General features: G+C 39.0%; 1 protein-coding gene across 1 annotated transcript in view; it reads right to left on the reverse strand.

The window, feature by feature from the left end:
- The window catches only part of CD96 (CD96 molecule), a 120999-nt gene extending 110637 nt beyond the window's left edge, over positions 1 to 10362 (reverse strand). Inside the window, exons 1-2 of the mRNA XM_036745645.1 lie at positions 10276 to 10362; positions 5930 to 6283 (exon numbers count right to left, since the gene is read on the reverse strand). Coding sequence (XP_036601540.1) covers positions 5930 to 6283; positions 10276 to 10336 — 415 coding nt within the window. The 5' untranslated portion in view covers positions 10337 to 10362. The remainder of the gene's footprint in view (positions 1 to 5929; positions 6284 to 10275) is intronic.
- Positions 10363 to 11245: the final 883 nt, after the last annotated feature.

Raw genomic sequence — 11245 nt, forward strand, 5'->3', positions numbered from 1 at the left:
TCAGGCTGACCTTCATTCGAGACAGTACAAATCATTTTTGCCCTCTTGATTCTCTTATGCAAGGTGTGAGCTATTTCTCTTTATGCTCTCTTTTAATTTTGATAAGTACAAGGAACACTGGATTTGGAGAAAGGGGAGCCGAGTTTGTATCTCAGCTCTGACACTACCTATGAGGTTCTGGCAAGTCATATTACCTCTGTGGGCCTCCGTTCCTCATCTGCAAAAGGAAGTGAATTGGACTGGATGACCTCTAAGCTCCCTTCAAGCTCAGAATCTATGCTCCTATGAATTACGTCTTATGAACAAAGATAGGCATTGAAAGACACGAGGCCATGGCAGGAGTTGCAATCTACTCCCTCCTCCCTCTCCAACCATACAGTCTTCATGGAATGCCAGCATCGTTCTCTCAATTCAATGGGAGAAGAATTCCTTAGGTGGAATGTTGAGGAAGTATGACCCATGGTAGCAGGCTGTGCCAATCTTGTGGCCTTAGAACCAAACCAGAAGCAGCTGTGATGTAAGGGGTGGGCAATAAATAATGGAGCTACATAGTGTCACAGTGTCTCTTAGGTTCATATCCTCTTGTTATAGAAGCAGATCTTATATTTCCCAGATGTTTTTTGGCCAGGTATTTTCAATTTACAATGATAGTGTTTAAATTTGGAAAGGATCCTAAGGTTCTTCTAATTCAAGTCCATTTTATAGATGAGAAAACTGAGGTCTAGAGGATAACCAATATCAGAGAGGTAATAAATAGAAAAGTTAAGGTGTAAATCTAGATTCTCTTGACTACAAATCTATAGCAATTTATAATATAGCATCATGCTATGCTATCTTTCTATCTCTTTCTTTCTGTGCATCTCTCTCTGTCTGTGGGATCTTTCTAACTCTCCCTATCTCTCTGTCTCTGCCTCTATACCTCTCTTTTTCTGTTTATAGCTGTCTGTCTCAGTCTTTACCTGTCTCTGTCTCTCCATCTTTGTCTGACTTTTTTTAAAGTTAATTTATTTACTTTTAGTTTTCAATATTCACTCACATAAGTTTTAAATTTTTCCCCTCTCCCTCCCCTCCCAAGACAGCATGCAATCTGATATAGGCTCTACGTATACATTCCCAATAAACGTGTTTTCACATTAGTCATGTTGTATAGAAGAATTAGAATGTCTCTCTGACTTTCTGTCTTTGTCTCTCCATCTCTGTCTCTCTATATTTGTGTCTGTCTCTGAGTTTCTCTCTTTTTGCCTCTCTTTTGCCTGTCTGTCTGTCTCTCCCTCTCTATGTGGCTAATATGGTCATATTTATTCCATGGTAGAACTAGGAATCACTCATTCTGAGATGCTCCCAATTACATTACTTTAAAAATACTTGGGTGGCACTTGAAGCTAGGGTATTCCGGAACGGCATACCTGTGGGACTTCTCCACATCTCTTGCCTGCTATTTCTATTACTGGATATAGTCCAAAAAAGTTAACTGAAGCAACTTTTTGGGATTATATCCAGTAACAGAAGTAGTGGGCAAAATATGTAGTGGAGTATACACACACACACATATACACATGTATATACACATGCATATATTTATATATTCGCACACACCTATGTGTATGTATGAATTTATACACATATGCGCACAAGTCCATGCATATGTACATATACACACAGGTACATACATATGTATATATGCATGCATACATATAAATGTGTTGTGGATATATACATATATAAACACATATACGTACATAGATACATATACATGAAGATAGATAGATAGATAGATAACTGGATGAATAGAGAGAATGAAGTTTATATGGGGCTTTAAGGTTCACCGAGCATTTTCTATACTTTATTCCACTTGAATCTCACAATAACTCTGTAAGATAGGTAGGTACCTACAGCAAATTTTATCCCCATTTTGCAGATGAGGGAAGTAAGATCACAGAGTCCAAGTAATTTGCCCTTGGTCATACATTTAAATGTTACATCCATTCACACATCTAGGCTAACTGGCTTAGCATAGATATGTGAATGTGTGCAACATTTAAATAAATAGTACATCTAAGGAATAGCTTTACATGTAGACAACCTGCTTAGATCATGAAATTTCTGCCCCACTGCCTATATGCTTTTGGAGACCTTGTCCCTCTCCCTGCAAAAAAAAACAAAACAAAACCTTGAGGATGTCTTTGACTAACATTTATTAGTCATTATGCATTATAGACCCAAAGTTGGAAGGACATTTAGAGGTCATCTGATCCAAACCCCTCATGTTACAAGGAAGGAGACTGAGGAGGACAGAGGTAGTGGCCTGTCCAGTCTTACACAATTAGTAAGATATGAGGGAAGTTTCAAACCAAAGTCTGGTGATTTCAAGGTCAAAGCTTTATCTACTACAACAGCCATGTGGGAGAAGTGTCTCTGCATTGGTGTTGACTTGTGCCCCTTTCAGGGCCCACATCTGTCCTGCTGTCGTGAATCTATATTTTTAGATGGTGTGTGAGCCCCTCTTTTGCTTGTCATCCCATGTAGTACCTTCTAGGGGAGGGTCTCAAAACTCTTACTTACAGAGACTGATTAAAGTTAACAATTGAAAATGCTGTGAATGACTTCATGGACAAAGTGATAGGAAAGTTAAGAGAATGACTGGCCAAATGACTTGTCAAATTACCAATTAGTGGCAGGGAGAGTCAGAGAAAAGTTGGCTCTAGAACTTTAAAGTTCAGCTAGATTTCCTTGATTAAAGTTACAGATGATCTATTCTTAAGGCATTCTTCCTCATCTTTGATTACCTGCCAAATCAATGAAAGACCTTTCTTTGAGCAAGGTCAGGCAAACAAAGCAATCAGATCCCTGCATACCTTGATTCCTAATCTTGGATTCAATTGTTAAGAGGCAGTTAGCTGATGCAGAGAATAAGAAGGGAAGAGACACACATTTACTACGTGGCTACTCCGTGCCAGGCACTGTGCTAAATGTTTTATAGATATTATCTCATTTGATCCAACAACTTTGGGAAATAGATGCTATTATTATCCCCATTTTACAGTTGGGGAGACTGAGGCAGGTAGAGGTTAAGTGACTTACTCAGAGTCACACAGCTAGTGAATGACTGAGGCTTTGTACTCAAGTCTTCCTGATTTTTCAGGTCCAGTGCTCTATCCACTGCACCACCAAGCTATATGGAACAGTGGACTTGGTGTCACCAAGCTGTGAGTGTGAATCCTCTTGGTCACTTCCTGGCTGTGTGACTATGGGGAAGGCATTTAACCCTGCAACCTTCCTTGACTGTAAAATAAGAATAATTTCCCATGCCTCCTTGATTTGGTGGGCACCTATGAGAATTGAGTGAGATACTATATGTAAAGTGCTTTGCAAAGCTTAAAGAATTGCACACATATTAGTTCCTAATATTATTGCAGTTGGCAAGCCTGATAAGAACATGATGTGACCTGTTCATCCTTCATCCTTCCTCCCTGCCTTGTTATCTTTCTTTGACTATTCATCTGAGTGGTACAGTGAATAGACCACCAAGCCTGGAATCAGGAGTCAGGAAGACCTGAGTTCAAATCTTGACTCAGACTCTTACTAGCTGTGTGAACCTGGGTAAGTCACTTAACCTCTGTTTGCCTGTTTTCTCATCTGTAAAATGGGGACAATAATAGAACCTACCTGGGAGTGCTGTGAACAATAATTGTAAAGAACTTAGGACAGTGCCTGGCACAATGTAAGTACTATATAAACAGTACCTATTATTATTACTAATTATATGTGCCTAGCTAAGAGTTGCTTCTGTTGTCAGATATTTTGTTTTGGTGCTTGGTTCTGGCAAATACTTTCTGCTTTTATAATGAGCCCTCTCTGCAGGGTTAATAGATCATATATATTAAGATGGAATGGCCCTTATAATAACTTCCTCACTTTACAAGTAAGGAAACTAAGACCTAAAGAAGTTGTGACTTGTCCAAGGTCTCACAGGTAGCAAGGTATTTCAGAGTGGGATTCTTACCCAGGCCCTTTGATTTCAAATCCAAGGCTCTCTCTACTGTACTGTACTTCCAGTTTCCTCTCTCTCCTCTCTTTTTCTCTCTCCCCCCTCTCTATTCTTGCATTCTTTCTTGTCTCTCTTCTATTTTTCTCTATCTTTTATCTTCTCATTCTCTCCTCTTCTTTCTTCTCCCTCCCTCCTTCTTCTCTCTCTTCATTTACTCTTCCTCTCTTCTCCCTTATTCTCTCTTTTCTGTCTTTTTCTCTCTCTCTTCTCTCACTCTTCCTTTCTTCTCTTTCTCTTTTGTCTTCTCTCTTTCTTCCCTCTCCCTTCTTGCTCTCTCTCTCTCTCTCTCTCTCTCTCTCTCTCTCTCTCTCTCTCTCTCTCTCTCTGCCACTCATGGGAACTAACATTTTCATTTTTAATTCCATCCTAAAACAATTGACTTGTTTTATATTGATGACTCAACAAAGGTAGAGTGTCAGTCTGTCTGACATTTGCAACTGCTAGTGATGAGAAGGTGAGTAACTTGAATTGATGCAGTGTCTTGTTTTTCTTATCATCATAGGATACTAAATCTGGATATGCAAAGGACCTCAGGAGTCATCTAGTCCAATTCCTTCATTTTACAGATAAGGAAACTGAGGTCTAGAGAGTAAGGGATTTGCCTAAAGTCACACAGGTGTCAAAAGTAGGATTTGAAACCCCTTCCTGGCCTTTGGACTAAGAAGCTTTCTGTGGAAAGCCCTTTTAGTGTTTCTATGGAAGTCTAATTACTTTGACTGAAAATGGGCTTCCTATATTTCCTCTGGGCATCTCCCAGCCTTTTGTACTTCATGTTGTGCCACTCTCTTTTCCATTGATCCTGCCTCCTTCTACTCCACCCCCACCCCCACCCCCCAGCCATTCCTCGCATCATACCTATTCCTTAGGATTTCCTTAGTCTTGAATTGTTGTCTAGTCAATTAGTCATCTCTAACTCTTCATTACCCCATTTAGGGTTTTCTTGGCAAAGATACTGGAATGTTCTGCCATTTCTTCTCCAGCCCATAGGGCAGCTAGGTGGCACAGTGAATACAGCACTAGGCTTGAAGTCAGGACTTATCAACAACAACAACCATCTGGAATCTGCAGCATCATTCATTTGCATCGTGCCCGCCTCTAACACGAATGCAATTGGGGAAGACTAAACCAGACATCAAAACCATCCTTAGAGCATATATAAAGCTGAAGCTGATGACAGTGAATTTCATAGGATAATAGATTGAGAGTTATAAAGGATCCCAGAGGCCATCTAGTCTAACATCCTCATTTTATAGACAAGGACACTGAAGTCTGGGAGGATAAGTGACCTGCCCCAAACCACACACTTAGTCATCATTAGAAGCAGAATTTGAACCCAGGTCTTCTGATTAAAGGGATAGGGTTTGCCTCCCCCTCCACTGTACCATGAGGATAGGGATCAAGCCCGGACCTGTGACTTCATTATAAAGGGAATTCCTGGATGAGGACATTGCCTACTCGAACAGGTCAGCACCTTCTCTGTAACTTATCAACCTAGAGCAGAGGAGTCAAACCCTGGCTGGTAGGCTCCTTGATGCTCTGAAACTAGATCAAAATGTAATTGGGAAACATTTACAAATAAATTAAAAGATGACATAATATAGAAAATACTGATTCGAGATTTTCTAAGTCAATATGCTGTCAGCAGGGATCTGTTTCAGTTTGAGTTTGACACCACTGGACAAGAGCACCAAGCATATAAGTCACATATTTGCACAGGGTTGCATATATAGTAAGTATTAGAGGCAAAATTCGAACCCAGGTCTTTCTAGCTACAAGGCCAGGTCTCTACCCACTACATGATGCTCTTTCCTTAATTTGAAATAATACAAGAAGGCACAACCACCTCTTCCATACTTGTTAGGTTTAATTTCTACTGCTTACCTTCTGTCTGCACAAGGAAGTTCTGGATCTTTGTCCAAGTGCCCTCTGGAAAAAAAGTAAAGCTACATTCATATTTCCCACTCTCTTCAACAGACACGTTTCTGAAGTGCAAAGCCCATTCTGAAATTTTTGGAGACAATTCGGTGAATGATACTAAGGACTCACAGGTCTGAGCACCACAGTAATAGCCATGCTGAGGGTGGTAGAGAGCTATCATTTCTGTGATGTTGGTGATCTTGGACCATTGTGACTGAACCAAGGAGCTTCTCTTCTGAGTCTGACAGGTCAAGTTCACATCTGTGCCAGGAGAAGCATAGATGACTTTTCTTTCATCAAATGTTCCTTCTAAGAAGCCTAAAAGAAAAGAGTAGCAAGCATCAGTTTGTCTGGTTCACTTTTCCTGGGCCACCAAGATCAGTTTCTGGGATTGCTGATCAAACTGGGGGAACTCGTCAGCATGAGGACTCTTTTTTGGGATCATCCCTTTATTAACTTCTTAAAGAGGCCTATTCACTGAATGGGTGTTACCTCACTCAAAGTGAGAACCTGAACAGACTTTAGCCTGAAAGGCCAGGGTCTCCCAGTGCATCCTGGGCCATCTCCAGTCATCCTGGTAAATATCAGGCCACTGGACCCAGGTGGCTCCGGATAAAGTGAGGCTGGTGACCTTGCACAGCCCTCCCTCAAAGTCAACTGCAAATCATGTCATCATTTCCCTGATGTCATAGTCCTCTTCAAAAACGAGGACAAATACACAATTGTGGTAGGGAGGAATCTGGGTAGCTCAGAGGACTTAGTATCAGAATAGGCTGAACCAACTCATCCACTTAGCTAGGAATGGGTTGGTAAAATCATTTGCCTTTAAATCTAATTCAGCCCGTTTGAAAATAAGAATGACACAGTTCTTGATAAGAGAATTTTAAAATTCAAGATGATTTATTTCCTTGGTTTGATAATGTGTTTTCTGTCTCTACTAAGAGTAACACCATCCTTCTAGACACTAATGTTTGCAACCTTGTGGTCTTTTTTCACCTTCTCTTCTTACAGCTATTCATTTGCTTGGTAGTCTCAATTCTACCTTCACAGCATCTGGAACATCTATCTCCTTTAATCCACTCATGTATCTACCACCCTAGTTCAGGCCCACATCACTAGATTCCTGATCTGTTACGACAGATATGCAATTGGATTCCTGTACTTAGCATCCCCCTGATCCAATCCACCTCTCACACAAGCTGCCAAAGTAATCTCCTAATGACTGACTTAATGACTGACTGTGATTCCAGAAGACTCAGGATGGAACATGAGAGAGAGTCAGAGAGGCAATGGACTTGGGGTGCAGACTGACATGTACTTTTTGGACATGTACAAGGGAGTAATTTGTTTCACGTCACCATGCATATTTGTTACAAGCATATTATTTACTTTTTCATTTGGGGAGGGAGGCAATATGTGAGGAAGAGAAAATATTTTTGTTCATTGAAAAAAATTAAATTTAAAAAATATTCTAAAACAGAAGTCTGCTTACGCCAGCCTTCTGCAAAGAAACTTCAGTGGCTCTCTAACATCTCTAGGAAAATAGAAGTTTCTCAATTTGACATGTACGTCACTAAATAATTCGGCTCTGGCTTATGTTTAAAGGCTCATTGCACAACACTACCCTCAATGTACTCTGTACTCAATGTTTCATCTGAACAGGCACTTGCTGGAACCCAATGTTCCATCTTTTACCTCTCTGACTTTATCAGGCCAAGGTCTCCCACTATATTTGGGGCCATTTCCACTGGACCCAGATGGGTCCAGAAGTGAAAGTGAGGCTGGTTAAATCCAATTCACTTGCAAGTCAAGGCATCACCTTCCTGCTATCATGTTCCTCTTGGAGAAGAAAGGACAAACAACAAAGGCTTTCTGGCCCTTGCTGGAATGCATTGATTCTTTCCCCCAATTCTTAGAATCCTTAGCTTTCTTCAAGGCTCAGCTTGGGTGTTGTCTCCTACAGTAAAGCTTTCCTGATGACATTATTTATTTACTTATCTTTGGCTCTTCATCCTAAATCTTCATGCATAGACTTGGCTGTTTAGCATATTATTTCCAACCCACCCCTCCAGGAGAATGTCATCACCTTGAGGGTGGGGACCATTTTTTTGGTCTTGTCCTATCACAGGCACCTTGCATAGTGCTTAGCACAAAACATGTTATCATTAAATGCTTGTTGGACTACATTGGATTGGTTTAAATTTTAGACCTACATATGATACAACATATTTTGTAACATATTAACTATATATAAATTACATTAAATATATATAATAAATATTATACAACACAGTGAATTTCAGATGAAAGGCTAACATTTAGAAGATAGGGATAGCTAATACCATATCCAGAGGATGGGTTCTTAACTTGAGGCCTTTGAACTTTTAAAAATGTATTTTGATAAATTAATTTTAATATAATTGTTTTCCTTTATCATCCTACTATTTTCTGTAATTGAAAACATCATTTTTAGAACGGGTTCATAGAATTCATCAGTTTGCCAAAGGGGTCTAGCGCGCACACACACACACACACACACACACACACGCATGCACGCACACGCAAATACTCACAAACACATACATGCAAAGGTTAAAAACCCTGTTCTAGAAGGGATAACATTATCTTTATCAAATCGATCATTACAGAGTCTTCCATGTTCTGTCTTCCCTGTTCAAGGTACCAAAGAGGAAGAAGAGGAAGATTTATCTGAAAGGCTAGTCTTGAAAATTAATCCAATTAGTATGAGTTGGATTGTTAAAACCACAATAAAGAGAAGATTTTAAAAATCCAATTGACCGGTACTATCTACTCTGGCACAGCAGTCTGAAGTCTTGGAAAAGAATCCACATTTCTTAAGCTCCCTTACAAAATGGGGCTGTTCCTTCCTTAGTTAAAGCTTTCCAGCTTGATAGGGCCGACCAACCTTATTTTCGGCAGACATACATAACCTTGCAGGACCCAGGGCTATGTTTACATGATGATGAAGCATCAAAGAAAGATTTTTGTCAAGGATGGGAGGCAAGGGAGGAATTTTTAAATGGCTGGTTTCAAATGGTGAGTTTAAACAGTGATACTTTTCACAGGGCCCTACATAATAGTATTTGCCTTAGTTTAGCACTCAGCACTGAGCACTGAAATATTATGGCAAATATGACCCAAATACACAACAGAAGACTTTTTTTTTTAAGATAGCAAGCAATAGAGATTGTGAGGGTTTTTGGCAAAAAAGAATTGTCAAACTTTTATAAATGAGAAAATTGGAGTAGCTAGAGGTTACTGTAATGTCATGTCACTCGCAGAGAGGTATATGGTGCCTCTTTTCATTTTTTATTTTGTTCTATAGTCATTATAATGCAATGTCCCTTTTGATATAGAAATTCTCCTTAAGTGCTTCCTAATCATTATGGTCTGCCTGAGTAATTCAGTTAATTCCAGAGACATTGGGGCATACTCTAATATACACATATTATGGAATGTAAAACTCATTTTTCTCCTTTCTATTTTTAAATATGGCTCTTGAGTCTCAAGTTCCTACTGACATAAGGATGCTCTATTTTGTCTCCCAGGTCCACTGTAGCACATACCTCATTAAAGTCCAAGATATGCTCAGCTCCCAAGGACCCTTGTATTTGGAGAAGTGCCTTTTTTATATTAAAAAGATACTTAGGAGAGGAAACAGTGTTAAAGAGTCTCTCTGTATCTCCAGCAACATGATTTTTTTTTCCTAGTGTTTTAGAGTTATCCTGACTATCATTCAGAGAGCATTTTAGCCAATACAAGACAAAATTTCTTAAATTACTCTAGGAGTTCTTAGCAAAGGGTAGGTGAAAATGTCTAACAGCAGAGAGACAAGATCACTTTCTACTCCTCTTTTTCATATGGAGATAGGACATCTATAAGTCGAGATGAGAGATGTTGCTGTTTAGTCATGTCTGACTCTTTGTGATCCCATTTGGGGTTTTCTTGGCAAAGATACTGGAATGGTTTGCCATTTCCTTCTCTAGGTCATTTTAAGATGAGGAAACTGAGGCAAACAAGGTTAAATGACTTGCCCCGAGTCACACAGTAAGTGCTGGAGGCCAGATTTGAACTCAGGAAAAAGAGTCCTCCTGACTCCAAGCCTGGTAGTCTATCCACTGCACCACTAGATACATACTCTTAAAGATGTTGTTAATGATTTTCTTGTTAGTGACCCATTTCAATAGACAGGTTATTTTAAAAAAAAAAAAAATAAAATAAAAATAAAAAGGCCCCATTTGCCCTAAAAAAATAGCCATCTGATAACAAAATACAGCTAGGAGGCTTACCACAAACAAGATGTATCTGGATGAATGAATAGATAACTCCATATATCCATTTTTTCTCCATAGTCTCTGAAGCAGCCTACATCAGTAGTTCCATTATGGTCATAGGAGTGAATTGGTTATTTCCACTAGAGTAAATGAACTATAATAATTTGTTCCGTACAAGAAAAAAAATACCCTAAGTATATGGCATATAAGAGGCTGTTTATTGTTTGGCAATGCTCCAGGAAATGAGCACTAGACAGGAAGCCATGTGGTTTGTAGCTAAGGTTTATTTCTAATTAGTAAGTGTGAAAGTATAAGGTTCCATAATAGGGTGATCAAAGTTCTGGTCTTACCTCCCTCCTCTCAATGGTCTACAGGGCAAGATTGACATCTGCAAACTCTTCAATCCTGCTGCTGATTTTTAACTATTTTACTTTGTTCAACTTTGGGGAGGGGGAAGAGGCATACAAAAGGGATTGTGACCTAAAAGCAAAAGTTACAAGGAAAACTTACTTTAAAAAAAAAAGTCATGCTCTTTTTGAGAGAAAGCATGTCAGCTTGTGTGTATATTTTTGAGTGTTGTCCAGAATTTCTCTCCTATAGGAGAAAGACAAAAAGTTTTCCAGTGAACGAGGTTTCTTGAAAATTAATCCAGGAAGATAATAAAGGAAATAAGAATAAAAAGAATAAGAAATAAGAACAAATATAATTAAATAATACATACAACAGATAAATAAGATATAATTCATACTACAATTTAATAATAATATAAATAAAATAAGAAACTAGAAAATAAGAATAAAAACATAATAAAGAAATAGGAATAAGCTAGGAAAACCATGCATAGTAACTGTGAACCAGTTTGATTTTTCATACTTTTTTTTCCTTAAGAGAGGCAAAAGCCTCTCAAAGCCAAGAAGACCTAGGTTCAAGTCCAGTCTCTTTTCTGTATAGCTCCGGATGAGTCATTTAACTTCTCGTGTTCTAG

This window comes from Trichosurus vulpecula, chromosome 2, assembly GCF_011100635.1.
Source record: "Trichosurus vulpecula isolate mTriVul1 chromosome 2, mTriVul1.pri, whole genome shotgun sequence".
Lineage (NCBI taxonomy): Eukaryota > Metazoa > Chordata > Mammalia > Diprotodontia > Phalangeridae > Trichosurus > Trichosurus vulpecula.